This window comes from Zootermopsis nevadensis, unplaced genomic scaffold (assembly GCF_977971745.1).
Source record: "Zootermopsis nevadensis isolate Lab colony 2312 unplaced genomic scaffold, Znev_1.0 Znev_ptg000007l, whole genome shotgun sequence".
Taxonomy (NCBI): domain Eukaryota; kingdom Metazoa; phylum Arthropoda; class Insecta; order Blattodea; family Termopsidae; genus Zootermopsis; species Zootermopsis nevadensis.
In genome coordinates this window covers 2,633,449-2,652,071 of record NW_028259139.1, presented here as the reverse complement: position 1 = coordinate 2,652,071, position 18,623 = coordinate 2,633,449, and the positions used below count along the sequence as shown (strand labels likewise).

At 35.8% G+C, this 18,623-nt stretch overlaps 1 protein-coding gene across 4 annotated transcripts in view; it reads left to right on the top strand.

Moving 5' to 3' along the window:
• The first annotated feature begins 522 nt into the window (after positions 1 to 522).
• Pdzd8 (PDZ domain containing 8) overlaps positions 523 to 18,623 on the top strand; it is a 32,392-nt gene continuing 14,291 nt past the window's right edge. For 2 of the 4 annotated variants that reach the window (XM_087343953.1, XM_087343952.1), the window contains exons 1-13: positions 523 to 854; positions 1,021 to 4,752; positions 5,088 to 5,283; positions 5,851 to 6,048; positions 6,819 to 7,011; positions 9,035 to 9,192; positions 9,362 to 9,563; positions 10,596 to 10,951; positions 11,689 to 11,845; positions 12,143 to 12,321; positions 13,926 to 14,167; positions 14,944 to 15,202; positions 15,775 to 16,023. In XM_087343953.1, the coding sequence (XP_087200079.1) occupies positions 5,122 to 5,283; positions 5,851 to 6,048; positions 6,819 to 7,011; positions 9,035 to 9,192; positions 9,362 to 9,563; positions 10,596 to 10,951; positions 11,689 to 11,845; positions 12,143 to 12,321; positions 13,926 to 14,167; positions 14,944 to 15,202; positions 15,775 to 16,023 (2,355 nt within the window). In that variant the 5' untranslated portion in view covers positions 523 to 854; positions 1,021 to 4,752; positions 5,088 to 5,121. The remainder of the gene's footprint in view (positions 855 to 1,020; positions 4,753 to 5,087; positions 5,284 to 5,850; positions 6,049 to 6,818; positions 7,012 to 9,034; positions 9,193 to 9,361; positions 9,564 to 10,595; positions 10,952 to 11,688; positions 11,846 to 12,142; positions 12,322 to 13,925; positions 14,168 to 14,943; positions 15,203 to 15,774; positions 16,024 to 18,623) is intronic. The other 2 variants (XM_022069638.2, XM_022069637.2) reach the window with 2 other exon arrangements.

Here is an 18,623-nt window from a genome sequence, read left to right as displayed (position 1 = left end):
CCTCGGCACTAGATGGGGTGAGTTGTCAGCATCACGCCCCGGCCGCGCTTTACACACGGGGAAGGACTCCCAATGGATAGGAGGAGTGGGCCCTGTTGTTACCCGACTACCTTATAGTTCCATGGGCTATAATAAATACTTGTTCATGTACGACAGCCCACTTACACTGTATGCTCAACTAAGGTACATTCGTCATACTATACGTAACCAAACGTTCCGGAGGAAAGCCGTTTGTGTTTAATATGTATTTCATCCTACCTAGTCTTCAGTTACTGTATGACAATTTCATACCAACCTTCACGAACCCAGAGACATACATTTTTAAATAATATCGATATAAACTGCATTTAAAAGTAGAAAATCCTGTATCAGGGCATCTGTTGCAAGTAGTCACGATTGATAATGAGGAAATGTGTCCTATTTGTGTTAATATCTAGTAAATATGGCTCGATTTAAAACACTTTTCTCTCCTGTTTTGGTGGCACTATAACTCGAAACCGGCTATTGTCTTTTAACGTTGGCTCATGTCACCAGTAGTTAGCATTGCCAGAAGATGGCGGTTGAGAAGAGTTTACGTAGCCGTATTGGTTAAATATTGAATTATGAACTATATTTGCAAGACACTGAAATACCTGCAAATTGCGTCCTTAATTCCTTACGTGCATCGGGAGTGCAGTGTAAGGATTGGAATATACTGTACCTGCAAAGTGACAAGAACACAATGTTAGGTTGATGTTGACAGCAGACAGTATCAAGGGAACAAGAGATAATTCATCAGAATGAAAAGTAAATTGTGCAGAGTGTAGCAGAATTATGGTATTTGCTGCAGTAATCGTAATGAACTTATTCAGTATGTAAGTACATTTTATTAAATATAGGTAATGGGTACGCCTTTTCTTAGGTTACTATTTGTATGATGTTTTTTATTTATTTAACGACAATTTCAGTTGCCAAATTTGAGCTTCGTTTGATATAATGAATTGAACAGAGGCAGTACCCAAATTTCATGTGTTATTTCAGCATTTGCCTGGAGGGCCTGAGGAAAACTGAGAATTACTTCAGTCAGGATAGCTGGTCTGCAGGCTGAGATTTCAGTAAAGGACTTCTTGAATATGAGACTGGGATGCTTTCAACTTGACCTTGACATTCTGTGTTACTGTATTATTTAAATTATAGGTTATGTTTAGTCTGATATATAGCTTGAAAATGATTAGGCAATAACAGAACAGAATGTACTTGTATTTCATAGATCCTTCATAGGCTTAAGCCAAGGATACAGAAAATTTCAAGTATAACACATGTTTCTAATACAAATATAAATTGCATAGCTATGGCAGTGATTTACAGTTAACTACTGTGTTACCACAAAAATAGTTACACAATAAAGCATCACCACAGTTTCTTACATTTATTTATAATATTAGTGAATTTCTGGTTGTGATAAATTCTTCTATGGAGTAGAAACCATGTTTAAATTATGATCTTGAATATGCCAGAAACTCCTTTCATATTTACAAACATCTATGGAGGCTTATGGAAGGAAGAATGGATTAGCCTTGTGGCTTTTGGTAAGTTTCCAGAATGATTGTTTATGCTTATGTCATATATACTGAATAGCATAATTTGCTTTACTATGTAAAGTAATATCATATAATAAAATTAAAACTACTTGGGGTATTATAAATAAAGAAGCAGGTAGAAATACAAATAGAGTTGAAATAAAAACACTAAAAATTGATGGTAAGAAGTTCAATAACCAACAAACTATTGCTGAAAAATTTAATAATTATTTTGTTAACATTGCAGAGAAAATAAAACTACAAGATATTAATAATCCGGTAATTGCAAATGATATTAATGATGATGAAAATTATATTCATTTCATGAACCAAGCTTTTTCTAATCCATACCCAAATATGAATTCCAAATGCTGTACGAACAAAGAAATAAAAAAAAAAAATCCCTTAAACTAAAAAATTTGCATGGATATGATGAGATACCACCTATGATTTTAAAAATAAGCTCGTCATTTATAAGTTCACCTATAAATTATATATGCAATAAAATGTTAAGGAGAGGAGTATTTCCGGATAGATTAAAATATGCATTAATAAAACCATTATATAAGAATGGTGATATATATGATGTGTCTAATTATAGACCTATATCACTTTTAACATCTTTTTCAAAAATATTTGAAACTGTAATGTACTCAAGAATTTTGGATCATCTCAATAAATACAATATTTTAAGTACTGAACAATATGGATTTAGGAAAGGATTAAAAACAGATAATGCAATCTATAAATTGACTACAGAGATTTTAAATGCCATGAATAACAAACAAATAGTGGGAGGCATCTTCTGTGATTTGGAAAAAGCTTTTGATTGTGTTGATCATGAAATTTTGTTATTTAAGCTTAAATTTTATGGTATCAATGGGAAAGATCACACACTCTTTGAATCTTACTTAAATAACAGATACATTAGAACAGTATTACATACTAATGACAGTAACAATACAGCCTCGGATTGGCTTAAAGTTAGATATGGAGTTCCACAAGGGTCTATATTGGGACCTTTGTTGTTTCTTTTATACATAAATGATTTACCCAGTATAATAACTAAATTTGCTACACCTATAATTTTTGCTGATGATACTAGCATCCTATTTTCTCATTCTAATACAAACGACTTTAATAAACACATTCATGCAACATTTGAAAATATAAATAGATGGTTTAGAATGAACAGATTATCACTAAACTTTAATAAGACACATTATATTAATTTTAAAATTAGGAGAAAAATGTCAGATACTGTCACAATAAGTTATAATAATAAATTCATTAATAATATCTTCTGTACTAAATTCTTGGGAATTATGATTGATGGTGCATTAACTTGGAAGAATCATATTGATCTACTTATTAAAAAATTGAGCAAGGCTTGCTATGTAATTAGAAATATGAAACCATATATGTCTATTTCAGTACTAAAGACAATTTATTATGCTTTCTTTCATTCCTTAATGAGCTATGGCATCATTTTCTGGGGAAATTCATCTAGTAGTTACACTATTTTTCTCCTTCAGAAAAAGGCAATTAGAACAATGATGGGATGTAGCAATAAAGTATCGTGTAGAAATATATTCAAAGAATTAGATATCTTACCGTTGGCATCACAATATATATTTTCTTTATTATTGTTTGTATTACAAAACAAAACTCTTTTTCCATCAAACATTGACTCTCATACTATTGATACTAGACAGAGACAAAATTTGTATCTACCCCAAGCCAATTTAACTATTTATCAGAAAGGAGTTCACTATGCGGGTATAAAGATATTTAATAAATTACCCACAGAGGTTAAGAATACCTCAAATAATTTTAAAAATTTTAAGGTTGCATTAAGGCATTTCTTAATTACTCACTCGTTTTACACTATGGATGAGTACTTAATTGGATAACTATTGTAATAAAAATACTAATTATATTGTCTTGAATTTAGTACGCTGCTTGTCTAGATGTAATTTTTTAATGTATGTATTTTATGTTTTTATACTTGAGTTTGTGACGTGTTCTATATCCACTATTGGATTCTTGGAACTTGTAAATAAATAAATAAAATCATAACCCTCGCCGACCTATATCTTAAGGAATATGACATTACTGTAGTGCATTCGTAGTGATTTTATAGTTGATTTCAGTGTTGTAATACTTGCCTAATTATCCATAGTGGAAGTTCATTATAGTAAAACATGAAAGTATTTGAAGTTTTCATTTTTCTGGTTAGTAATATGGATTGTAAGTAAATTGTATTCTTTTCTAACTGTACCAGAATTTTATGTTCCTGGCTTTTGTTATTTGAGTTGATGATACAGTGCTTTATCATCAGTTCTTGTTAACATGACATTTCTTGAATCAGTGTCAGTTATATTATTAACTAATATACTTGCATACATTGAATCTTTCCTATTATTTGCATCTTTTACACTATTCTGTCATCACAGCCATGGCAAAACAATGTGTTTTAAGGCTTATCTCTACAGTTGAACTGGAACTCTTCAGAGGCTCTTGTGAACATGGTAATGAACATTTGGTTTCTGTAAAATGTAAGGATTTCGTGACCAGCACAACATACTTATAGGTTCCCAAGAAGGACTGTTCCATGGAGTTGATTGAATGACTATTGACTGCTTAAGGAAGGCTAGTTGGATGATAGGATTTCTATAGTCTGCTTAAATTTATACTTCAGTTTAATGTGCCTTTGTAGTTAATTATAAAACTTTATCGAAGAATAAAGTTTATTGTCTATGTTTCTTCAAGTCTTGTAGTTTCTTTGTTTTACGTAATAGCATTATATATTTTGTCTCCTTTAGCTGCTCAGAAGTACCAAGCTATGTTAAATGTTTCATATTTGTGTGTAGTTTTGAAGCTCCATAATCACAGTTGTGACTGTTACTATTAAAAATGCTTATTGTTATTGATGTAAATACATCTATACGGAAGGGTCATTCAGCAAAAACGTGAAACGAAGACGTGTAAGATCCATATCAACAATGTGTAAATATGGACCAACAGCAGTCAGCTTGCGTGCAATGTTGTTACTTAAGAAACATCATCTGTTTACTGGGCATTGTTGTATTTCATTACTGCCGTCAACAATCCGCTTTCGTTATTGTGGAAAGAGCTGAGCTGTGAATCGCTTGTAGAAGAAGTGCCTCGTAGACTAGATCATTTTGTGCTGGTAAAAATGTTTTGGAATATCACAAGTACTTATCTTATATATGAATTATTACATTACATTTTATTACATTACCTTACCTTACATTACATTACAATCAGCTATCACAGACCCATCTTAAGCGTAACTAATTCAAGTTGAATAAGCAATGTCTTAATCAAACTTATCTCAATTGTAAAGCATGTATTAAGTAAATAATTATAATAAAGCCAATATATAAACTTCCTTTCCGTGTAGACGTATTTACGTCAAATTCCCCGGAACCGTGGTTCCACTGACAACTTTTTTGAGGGTTAACTCTTGGTCCTTAAAAATGACATCCTATTCTTTTCTTACAGATTTCAGTACTGCTGCACTAGCTAGCTTGATGCCATGGATCCACTGCTACTGTTTTCTGTGATAGTGGTGTCCATAGGAACTGGTGTTGTGGCAACTCTTGCAGTGCAGTGGTATGTCTTCAACCGCTACATCAAGTGCCTGCCATATGTTGGCCCCCCAAGAGTACCTATGTCTGGACACTTTCGTCTTCCTCAGGTTTGTGTAACATGAAAATGGGAGAAGTATTTTGAAGCTTAAACAAATGCTGTGATTTTTGAAAATATAAGAAAAAGTAATACTTGCCTGATGCTTGCAAATTTTAATGAAAGAATACTCAACTCACGCATATTACATACAGAATGGAATACTCTTTCACTGCTCAGTCATGATTTCATATTTATGGCATTTAAGTGACACATGTATTTTTTCAGTTCTTTTATGATAAATCATTAAATCCACACTTAACAAACATGAGGATTATGTGTTTCAAAAACTGTAACATTAAGTGGGTCCATGTGTGACAAACTTATTTCCTGCTGATTGCCAGCGTGGTGGCAAGTGTTTCATGTGCTACAGCACCAATAAAAGGCTGAAGTGTCTGCAGTAAAGTGCTCTGTTAGTGCATACTCTACTCATACTTTTCCAGTTGTATCCTATTCATTAAAATTTTTTAAGAGGAAGTAAGATTTCTTTCTCGTGCATGATTTGCTTTGACACATTATTGTTTATACTCATCATAGTCTAGGATTGAATGGGGTGTGAAAGTAGTGGTGTTTGTTACAGAGTTTGGTGGATACTTTACAAAGCAGTGACATTCCTAAAAGAGAGAGCTGCTTGGCCCTCAATCTTTTATTCCAGTTTCTGTTTAAAGAACTTAGAAATGCTCAGAAGGTCCGGCGCTGGTTTAGGCACAAGTTGAGCCTAGAATTTGAAGAATTACTTACAAGAACTACTACTGGAAAGTTGTTTGATAGCGTATCTGTAAGTTCCAGTATATATATATTTTTTATTTTGGTAACAACACCAGGTCATATAAATTTCTGGTAATTCTGTGTGCTTCATGTTTTAACTGTATTTGTTCTTATTCAATAATCCTGACTACTAAATGAAGAGTACAAATTATGAAGCTCCTGATTATGTCATTGCCTCAATTTCTGTATTGTTTCATCTCAGATATTGAGTGGTTTGTTCCCAAAAAAAATATGTCTGTGCTTTTGTATCTGAGTGAGGGATAAAGATTTACACAGATAAAGGAATTTTGTGTTATAGTTCTTTGTATTTTAATCTTAAAATTTTTTGAATGTAGCCCAGATGAGGGGATTCTAATGTAAATTGTCCAGTGAGTCCTTTGTCATTATGGCATTGCATGCCTTCAGGATAGAGAAGGCTTCCACATATATAGGTAGTTGTGAACATGTTGCGTAAAAAGTAATGGACAGCATACATATAGAGGCCATCCAGGTTGGTGTTTGGGCCACGAGGCTAGCAACATGTTACCATAAAAAACTAGCTTGTTATGAAATGTTATACAAAGCCTTGAATGTGGATAAATCCTTTGGAACAAACTAAATGATAGCTGATTCTGTTGTTTATTTCATAACTTTTATTTATTACTGTTGCCAACTACTTGTGCTAGTAAATTAGATGAGATATGGAAGAAACAAGCACTTCATGACCTTGATGTAGACAAATAATTACTCTGACTCTGTACATCTTGTGAAAGATTTACCCTGTACCTGGTTTTGTTGCAGATTCGAGATTTATGTCTAGGCACTCAGTTTCCAACTATTAAGAGTGTTAGTATTAAAGATGCAGTGCTTCATCCACAGTATCAGCATATTGAAACATTGGAGCTCTGCTTAGATTTAGAGTACTCTGGTGGATTTCAGCTGTCAATTGATGCCAATTTGGTGTTGGGGAAGGCTGCATATCTTTCAGTCAAAGGTTTGTCCATTCTTTATCAAAATACAATTTTGTGTGGTTGTTGAAACTTTCATTTTTGATTTTGGTAGTGATGACACTGTGTTTTAGTGGGCTGGTGTCAAAGATATTGCAGTCTCCATCATCAGGGAAAAGTTACAGCACCCTTTTTCTTCCAATGGCGCAACAGCCCGAAGTCGAGCCTTGGCCTCCTCCCATGTGGGAGGTTTCTTTGTCTTTGAAGTGTGCATTTATGAGTAGTGAGTGACAAACCCACTGACTGCACAGTTTCTACTCAATCTTGATTTGTCTGCTAGACCCATCTAGTAGTGAATTGCTCTTGGGTGAAAAATGGCAGCTGAATTTTGCTTACGAAATATCTCATTCATGCTCGTAAGGTTCTTTTACATGCTGTAAATGTACGACATGGGACTGCCGACTTTACTTCCCCTCCAAAGGAGGTCGTGCTACGGATTTTTATTACCCTTAAAAATCCATCGACCTCGGCCAAGATTGAACCAGTGAAACTTGGGTCCAGTGGCAAGCACGCTAACCACTAGTCCACCAAAGGCAACTTACAGCACCCGTAGTCCTAGTGTTTATATTACTGTACCTAAATTTGTATTCTTTGATAATATCTGTATGTGCTTGCTGTGTTGTTAGTAGAACTTTTGAGATCTCATGGGTAATTAACTGAAGCAAGTGTTTGAATTACATGAAGAAGTAACTACAAGTGATTTAATTAATTAACTTGTGAATTGACTGGGGAATACACATCAGTACTCACCATCTTCTTGATCACAAAAGTTGTTGGTACAGTGTTGAATCCACTGATCAGTGATTTATAAATATGCAGTGGCTAGCAGTGGTTATTATTATTTTAAGAACCTATGTTCATTTGTTAAGTCAGTGTCATATCATGGATCAGGGTGTCATACATTTCACTCTGGATTTTTTTTTTATTTCCCAGAATTGAGATCTGTTTCATTTCATATCCTTAATGACATTACAACCCAAATCTCAACTCCCAGAATTCCTTCATTCTTAACCTTGGCATTAGGTGGGGGTAAGTGGTTAGCTTCACACCCTGGCTGTGCTTTACCCCTGAGAAAGTACCTGGTACCCAGTGGATAGGAGGATGGGTGGGCCCCAGAACTGGTCTGGATGCAGAGGAAAAATCCTCTGCCCCAGTCGGGGATCAAACCCCAGTCGTCCAGTCCATAGCCAGTCACTATACCGACTGAATCCGCAATAATTACTCAAATTTTTTGAAATAAGAAACACAACACATTAATTTATAATTAAGTTAGATATATATTTGGTTTTATTGTAAAACAATGGAAACAATGATATATAAACTTGAGGCCCTTTTTAGGTGCTACTCAGTTGTAAATGTCAGTACATTTGTTGCATTGGTTGTCATGTTTACAATTAAATAGAACAATTTTTTAAAAATTGTTCTCGTTGTACTACATCTTGAACGCAAGTTGATGAAATGTACATTTTTTCTATATGGCTACTTTCTCTACTTGATAGGTTTATAGCTGATCCAAGAAAATCTGTTTTTACAAAGCCTAAAGCATTATCAAATTTGAATCCTACCTTGAGTCAAGCCAGCTCATTTTACATTTCCACAAACTCTATAACCCGTTTTAATATTATCCTCTCTTCTACACAATCTCTCCCTGATTTTTTGTTTCCTCCAGGCTTTCCTACAAAAATGATTTACGTATTGCACATTTTCTCCCTGAATTTAAAAATTCCAGCCTACCATGCCCTCCTTATTTAATCATCTTAAAATATTGGTTGAAGATTAAAATTTTGACGCTCCTGTCCATGTAATTTTTCTATAATGCTCATCTGTTATATACAGTTTCTCTCCATAGAGTTTTATTCTAATGTAGTCTCTGTTATTTCTTCAGTGTGAGATCAAGTTTTACAGCCATATAAAACTACAGATGCAATTCACATTTAATATGATTTCTTCTTGAAAGGAAATAGCAGATTCTGAATTGCAATAGATAAGTAATTGTGTTTCTGTTTGCAGTGAATCACTTGTCGGGGCAAGCCAGGCTGCAGTTTACACGACATCCATACACCCATTGGTCCTTTAGTTTCTTTGGTGATCCAGTTTTAGAACTAGAAGTTGAGTCTCAGTTTCAAGGTCGCCCACTTTCACAGATCACATCTATTATAGTCAGTCAGGTAATACCTATCTAATTTAACACATTCACAGTGAAGTCTCTGATGTTACTGGTGGCTTCCAAAAAGGTGAAAACCTTAGATTCTGGCGAATGTGCCAGATTTTTTGTGCTATGTGTACATTTCCTAACTTGTTGTTTCCTTGTTTTCCAACTGACTCGATTGGCTGTAGATTCGTAAGTCACTGAAGAAGAAGCATACCCTCCCAAACTACAAACTACGTTACAAACCATTTTTCCCAAAATCAGAGCCAGGAGAGGAGGTGGAGGAAGCAACTGCATGCCCTCCTGGTAACTTGCAAGTGACTGTTATCGAGGTCACCAGGCTCATGGCAGATCTTGTTGTGGGTGACATCTATTGCTCACTTGCAGCAGGTGAGAGTTTTGTTGCTTGCGTTTAAATATTCACTTACACACTGTGAGGTCCATTGGCAAATACAGTAACACATTTAGAACTTGCCCTAATGATTAAAATATTTTTTAATTTTGAATATTAGTCTGGGTTGCTGTTTACAATTTCTGTGCTAGTATTCACTTAGGAATCTACTATGTAGACCCCAGTACTATGGCACTTACAATTTAATATGGTGTTTTATTTTCATACTGCATTGTGTTCCAGCTGTTTAATACAATTTATTTGAGATGCTTAGGCACATTACAGGCCATCAGTTAGAAGTTGCAGTAGTACAATAAAGAAACAAAGCATTTTGCCTTTTTGACAGGAACGCCACATATTCAGTTATGAATGATTGTTTATTTTGTTGGCACAGTTCAGACTGAACAATTTTGCATTAAAGTAAAATAGGAGAGGCTTTAAGGCAAAGGTTATCAATCCTTGTCAGGTCAGAGGCTACAGTCATCTTTTCTTATCAAACTACAATCCTCAGTGTTAGATGAGGAAAATTTATTGAAACATCATGACATTTTATTAAAAATGCTACTTAATTAGGCCTACTATATCAAATAGTTTCATTTATCACTCAATAATTTCCTTTAACAAAATCAGTTATTAGTTAAATATTTGATGTTGCTTTTGCCTGGTTTTTATTTTATGTTTTTTATTAAGCTGTACATTTGTTTACATTCATACTTTATGCCAGAGACTAATGATGGTATCAGATTGTATTTTCTCATATCAGGTCACTACTTTTCTTTATATAGGATGGCAAGGATTGCAGAAATGTATACAATGCATTGGTGGTCCATGGGTTGAGAACCACTGCTTTAAGATTATGTACTCCTTACAACGTTTATATACATGTGGTTTTTGAGGAGGTTATGTTATATTTGTTTTTATTAGGAATGAATCTTGGATGGATCTAGAATTTTACTGTCTTTGTGTTGGCTCAAGTTTAAAAGTTTCTTGGTTTTGAATGTCATTCCAGTTTTGTTTCTTGGACATTCCAGATTCAACTGCATGGGTTGAGATGGTTCAATCTGAAACATCAAGCTTTATAACCCTGGACCTTACAGTCGTTAAGAACCCGTTGCAGCAGCTCGGCATAGTTTTTAAGCAGGAGTTTATTGTGGAACGTTATCAGGCATGTGTTTTGGTGGAGTCTGTGCTGCCCCAGTCTCCTGCCAGTGCAGCAGATGTGAGGCAAGGTGACATTGTAGTCGCTGTGGATGGGAAGCGTGTTACATCCATGGCACAAGCTGCACGTTTCATTAAGGGGACTGGGGACAAGTTCACTATGCGTGTGGAAAGACAGCTGAACTTCAGAATTCAGCATCCTGAAAGTACACATAAGGAAGGTCAAAAGGTTGGTAGTGTTGCCAGTGGAACATGTAAACCTTCGTGAGTTTGATATGCATAAATGTTTGGTATTTGGTAAGAGGGGCTGAAGTCAAACATAATTTATATTGACTCCCGGCGGTGCCCGAATTTATAACGTGTGTTGGGCAAGGCCGTGGTCTAGGCAACACGGAGTTTTCCTCCGGGGGTTTCCCCGGTTTCTCCGTGGCATCCCAACAATTACTCCATTCACACACACAAGAAGGCAATGGCAAACCACTTCTGGATCATCTGCCAAGAACGTATATGAACAGGTCCCAGTCCGAGAAAAGGATGGAAGGATCCTGTTCATATGGACTTGTCGTCAGACAGAACACTAATTAATTAATTAATCTCTTATTACTAAACACCAAAGAAATTTTATTGTAATTTGTGTGAGTGTTTGATATTTGGCCAAATGGAATATACACACATTTTAATAACAATATACAAATGTAATATGCACAAACATGTAAGATGGTACATGGAGATATCAGGTTCAGGAATACTGGTAATATACTAATAAAGTAGTAAAGTTTACTTTCTTATCAGATTCTTAGTTTATAATTTTGGTTCTCAATTTCCCATAAATCATTGGCCATATTATTACATATCATCAGAATTTTGCAATACTAAATTTATGAAAGACCACACTAAGCTATTTTAGTGATTGAATTCTTTAAAAAAAGAGATGTATTGTATTAAAAAAAATTGTTCTGTTTCTAGCAAGATGAAGCAGAGCTTTGTCACATCTCAAACACAGATGGACGGTTGTCCCTTCCTGGCTCTCCTGTACTTGGCCATTCTGGACTTCGTCATCGTAGAGGCTCTGGAGACAAAACAGAGAGTGACAGTAGCAGCTCAAGTCCTGCTTCTATGCCAGGTACTGTTTTGTGAAGTGAAAGACATTTATTTTTATTATGGAACCCAAAGGTTTTGTTGTCTATCACAGAAATCTCTATTGACCCTACTTTCAGCCAGTTTAATGTTGTTTTTACATTTTCGCACATCCCTCGTGATTTATCATTCATACTTGTTCTCCCATATCTGATCTGATACTGTCCAACCTCAGTCATTTATTTGTTTGCCATTGTAATACAACCAATGAACTGCAACTTCTTGTTTGTGTCTTGAAAAAAATGTCTCTTGGTACAGGTTCTTTATATTGGCCTTGTTACAGGTTCTCCAGCCAAAAGACCTAGTTTATTCTGTCGATCTAGTCCAGAACACAAGCCACCTACACTATCCAGTAATAAGATGAAGGATTCCAGATCTTCAATTGATAGAGATGATGGAGATGTGGCAACTTCCAACGATTATTTGCAAATCAGCAAGACCAAGGAGGTGCCACACGACCAGGTAATTATAAGAATTATCAAAAATTATGTTAATTCTTACAATATCTGTTAAAGATGGGGACTGAAGTGATGGGCTGCTGTGGCAGAATGTAGCCTTTCTCAGTTTATTGAGAACATCTTGCCAAAAGGGAGTATCACCAAAATGACTGATTTACAGGAGACTGAATTTTTACACTTATTTGGTTTGACAAATGTGCATTATTAGTGTTCATACACCCATATGAACTATCTGTATCTCTATGTAGAGCATCAGCATTGAATCCTTATGGCGTGACTTACGTCCCACCATTTTATGTTTTTATACTACATATAATCTATTATGCAGATATGTTGTTAGCAGTTCTGTGTTTTAAGGTTAATTTCTGATTTATGTAATAACTTAATTTCTTTATGAATGCAGGCTTGGTTTGGTGTTGCTTTACCCAAGTACTTTAAGTTTGCTACATTTATAAAAGTTTTATTAATGATCTTTAAATTACGATTTTGTTCTGTAATTTTGTGATGAGGCATGAACGTATACTAGAGATTTATGTGTGTTTAATGAGCCGGTGTAGCTCAGTCAGTACAGTGACTGGCTACGGACTGGACGACCAGGGTTCAGTCCCTGACCGGGGCAGAGGATTTTTCCTCTAGCCTCTGCATCCAGACTGGTTCTGGAGCCCACCCAGCCTCCTATCAAATGGGTATCGGGGTTCTTTCCCTGGGGTAAAGTGCAACCAGGATGTGATGCTGACCTCTCACCCCCCCATCTAGTGCTGAAGTCAAGAATGAATAGGACCTATATCTTCTCTCCCCACAAGCGCCTACATGGTGTATAGTGGGACAGCTTTACTTTTATTCATTTAATTAATGATACTTTCATTTGCTTAGATCTCAAGAACCTGTACAGTACATACAGCATGATTAAATAAACTACACACTTATCAGTAAACTGTTTTTTTTTTTTTTTTTGTATATCTGTTTCATTTTATCTTTATTTCTGCCCAAAATTTGGTTTATGTAACCTGTTGATATGTAAATGCTTTTCTGTTAAGTAACTTTACCAGGTTTATCTTCTTTTGATTAATGCTCTGTATAGATATTTGAAAGTCGCCCTCGGTGGGCTAGTGGTTAGCGTGCTCGCCACTGGACCCAAGGTTCGCGGGTTCAATCCTGGCCGAGGTCGATGGATTATTTAAGGTTGATGAAAATCTGTAGCACAACTTCCTTCGGAGGGGAAGTAAAGCCGGCGGTCCCATGTCGTAGATTTACGGCATGTAAAAGAACCTTGCGAGCATGATACGAGATGTTTTGTGAGCAAATTCTCACCCAAGTTTTCCTGATTGACTGCTTCACTGCTAGATGGCTCTGGCAGTCAATTCAGGAGTGAGTAGAAATTGTGCAGAGTCAGTGGGCTGATCACTCACTACTCTTAAATGCACGTTTTAAAGACTATGAAACCTCTGAAAGGAGGCCCTATGCTCCACTTAGGAGTTACAGGAACTAATTGATTGATAGATATTTGAAAGGAGAACAAAGTGGTATATACAGAAACAACAATATGAGTTATATATAGTAACTGGAATATTTGATATGTAGAAACAAGTAATTATTGTGTTTGTGCAGATAGTGTTGTTTGATGAATCACTGAATTTCCAAATCCATGAGAACCACCGATACTTGAACGTGAGTGTGTGGAGTAAGTCTGAAAATGGCACCAAGCTTGTGGGTCGAGGGGATCGGGATGTGTTGCTTGGTCACATCAGCATACCTTTATCATCCATTGTTTCTGAATGCAGTTCAACAAAACTTGGGCACCACATCAAAAGCTACTTTCTTTTGCCTCCAGAGCCCCACATGGCCATAAGGTAAATTTGTAGTGTGACTTAATGGTATTCTGGTCATGCATAAAAATTATAAAATATATGTTTAGTTTTTATTTAAACTTTTCACATTCATTTTCACAGCAGGAAAGAACATTGCCATGAAGTACATAATGTTGTGGAGGAATACAGAATGCGTAATAGTTAGTTAAAGCTATCCTTGGTAGACACGATGGAGGAACTTGAGAGAAGAGGAAGTATGTGTTCTTGGTCTTGGTGCTAGATGGGGGCAAGTGATCGATGTCATGAACTGGCTGTGCTTTACCTCTGGGGTAGGAGGCTGGGTAGGCTTCAGAGCTGTTCTGGAACAGACTAGAAGAGAAATTCTTTGCCCCGGCCAGGTATTAAAGCCTGATCATCCACTCCATAGTCAGACACTACTGACATGAAGAGCACCTGTTATATTTCTTGGCGTGTGGCCAACTGATATAAAGTTCCAGAAGTCGCAAAATAATGTACCTTACTGAGAAGTAGAATGAATATATGTTTGAACTGGTTGATGACATAAACCGAAGCAAGGAAGGTCTGTGAACATGCTATAAATGTGTTCGTAAGTGAGGAGAGTAATTGAGCTAGGGAGAGGTTACTTGCAAGACGCAGGCTTAGATGGGAGGATAGTATAAATATGTGTCTAAAAAATATGGTGTAATGTTGTGGACTGGATTCATCTGTTTGAGGATCTAGTCATGGGTATTGTTAAGGAATCTTCTTGTTGGATTTTTTCCATCTGCGGAGATCTGACAGTTCCTTTTCCTTTTCAGCCATAACCACAAACTATCAGGGCATTCAGGGTTTGAACCTTGTCTGTGCTATGGGGACATTTTACTATCATTTTTGTATACGGGCCAGACTGTTGTGCCCCCATCCAGACCAACAATGAGTCCAGTTAAGCCTGTACCTTCCTCACCCCAGTTGTTGCTTCCAAGACCAGAACAGAGTCAGGAGATGGACAAGAAGCAACACGACTTCATAAGGACACATTTCCACAGGACAACACAATGCGAGTTTTGTGGCAAGAAGGTAACAGTTACTTGTTTCTAAAAAAATTGTGTATGTTGACATGGGGTGGCACATGAAATGTGAACATATTTGTTCTGTTATCTCCAGTGATACTGTGTTAGGAACAGATTTAAGATTTTTCCAGTGAATGCTTGGAAATTGTTGTGTGAATCATCACATTGTGTATGGCAATCAATCAACTGATTCTTAATAGGAGACTTACTGTTGAGTTAATAGTCAAGGTCATAGTGTTTTTTGCTGAAACATCTTTTCACATCAACACTAATATGTTTTCATTTGTATTGATTTATAGTTCTTTCTTTCTTTCGTTATGTAAATGGATACAATTAAAAGAAAGTGGACATTGTAAGTTCTTCTCAGAACTTCATTTTTTTTTTAAGATTTCTACACTGGTCTGGGCCAATATAGCAACTGAAATATGAAGTTGCTTCACTGCTATATAGTATTGAAGATAAGACTACACAGGTGCGACTGAATGCATCCTATAAACCGTTATAGCATAAGATAACATAACCTGCCTTTATCTTTCTGAAATTTCACAGTTAGTTCTGTAATTTGCATGTTTGACACAGATCTGGTTGAAAGATGCTGTGCAGTGTCGGGATTGTGCCATGACATGCCATAAGAAGTGTGTAGCAAAGTGTCAAGTGGGCACAGCATGCACTCCTCATGGAAGCCAACGACGGGCCTCAGCCCTGCCAGAGGATGTGGGTCAGTCACGAGGCCTGGAACTGTTAGTACCACCCGCTCAGGCAAGACGTGCATCAGCTCAGCCAGAGATAATCACAACAGCAGCAGATGATGGAGACCGCACTCCTCAGGTCAGTCCCTGGAGTTATGTTGTTATATGTTTGTCGCTCGGTCTGATCATGGTAAGGGGTGCCAACACCAAGGTATATGACACAGACTCTATTTGTGGCATCAAATTTAGAATTTCTGATACAGTAAATCCTCATCCAGAATGGGTTATGCACCTCAAGAATGGTGCTTTAAGTAACTCCACGTTGGAAAAACCTGATGGGTTAAATTGGCATGTGTGAATGCAGCTGCATAATGTCTCTCATTGATACCTAGATATTTAGATTTTTTCACACATATCACCATCATGCATCTTATCCAGAATCTTCTCTCTATCTCGCTGCTGCTTTTTTTTTTGGTGGGGGGGGGGGCTGATGTCATAACTGGGTGACTTTTATTCTTTTCAGTATCACTTGTAGATTTTTTATGTTTTGTTGCCATAACTGGTATCTAAGGATAATTGAAAGAAAACAGCAAGAAGACGGCAAAATGGATGAAACACAACCTCATTCACTGAACTTAATATGTTAGCAGCATAAGCAAGACTGGAACAAAGGGATTAAGAGAAAACACTAGAACACATGTTGGTGTGTGCATTACTCAAGCATGTTTACCGAAATTTCAGAGGTCCCTGCTGCCTCCATCATTAGGCTGATATTCAGGTGTAGGTTTTTTTTATTAACGAAGTACAATTTTCACATGAATTTATGCTTTGTACAGTTGTACACATAGTATTATATCTATTTACATTCTTTATGTATAATTAACTGACTTGTTCCAGTGAAGGAGTCCTACCAAAATGACAGAATTTTATAGCTTTAGATCAGTTGTTTGAAGCTGAAGCTTGTCTAAATAATATTTAAGAATTCAATCCATCCCTGAAGGAAAACACGACACTTCTCCATGACAAAGATTGACTGTTTAATTAAATAATCCCTGTTTACACTAAGAATCATATGTAATGCATAAATACAAAATGCAGTTACTGAGCTTTAAAGGATTAATTCTGAATAGGAACAGGCCAGACAATTTAATGTGTAGAAGCTAAAGGGAGAAAATATGATGTTTTATTACAAGAGAAATTAAAGTGCCTATTTTTATAATTTCCTAGTAGTAGAAGCCAAAGTTCAACCTGCTGAAACCAAAGCCCACCCAAGCCAATTAAACGATAATTACACGAGAGACCTCTTAGCCAAAAATAAATGTTCTGTATGGTTATGCCATCTCTTAGCATATATATAAATTATATGCAGTAGAAAATCATATGTAAACCAGGGGTTATCAATGTTTCCAAATAAGTTCATATTTTACTCAATAATTTTTTTTCTTCAAGGTGGATCATCATTGAGATATTTGACACCTATTTTACTTAAGTAATCTCTCAATGTTAGGGTTAATTCTGTTGTGATTTGCATGGATTCCTCGAAGTCTTCATGAGTAAGATGTGTATTAGTTCCTGACTTGATGTCCTTCATTGAATTGAACATTTCCTAAAAGTAAATGTACTTCCAAATACTGATGATGTCAGCGTATTTTTTTTCCGATATCATTGAACAATATTTTGTCATACAAGATGATGCAATATTACAAGTAATGTATGCAGCTTGTTCAAAACACATTGATGGGGGCCATATGCAGCCCATGGGCTACAGGTTGAGAACCCTTGCTCAAATATTTAGTTGTAATTTAAGAAACAGAAACAGAATGGTGCAGTTTTGTTACTATTTAGAATTACCAAAACCCTGAAGTCATGTGGGAATGAATATTTTTGCTATGGAATTGTATCAGTTAATGTATTCTGTGGCTAGAGTACAAATATTTTGCATTGGTAATTTACTATTAAAGTTTTGGGTATGTTTAGGCAAATTTACAACAGAAATTTGCAAAAAAAAATATACCTATTAGCTTTTATGTGTCTGCCCATACATCCATCTGTCCACACATAATAACTGGAAAACAACGGGATTATGAAATTTGGTTTTGGGAAGTTTAATTTCATTATACCATTTAGATTTTGTTAAATAAGTGTCTGAAACCACTCAGATCATTTGTGTTCACTCTGTTTGTTTATTTCTTACTGTTTGGATTTTTAAAAATGTCTTACTTGCTGTATTCTTATGCTTCATAACTGTTTGTCATTCTTGTTGTCTTCTTTCAAATGCCTTCCATTTTTACTTCTGACACTTTTTTTTGTCACTCCATCCCACTTCCTCCACTTTGTATGTAGTAAATTAGTTGTTCAGGACATTGCATTGTACAGATTTTTGTTTTATGTAAGCATCACAACTCCAGAATAATGCTACATAGCATAACATTTGCTAATTATACCAGGTAATCCAAGCTCTAACCTTTTATTTTGGGAAATTTAGCCCTCTTGTATCAGAAGGATAGGGCAGACGGAAACTCTCATTGACTGAGAAAGTCTGGCAAAATACTGGCATTGTAGGAGGTAGATTTTGTTCCAGACCATCACTCTGTGCCTATAAAACATTGGAAGATGTTAAATAAATCTGGAGAGATCTGAATTATAATGGGAATGGATAATGGAAGGTGCTGTAAGAATTTGGATCTGGAATTCCATACAGATATCATTCTGTGATCATTTTAGTAAAAGAAAATCTTG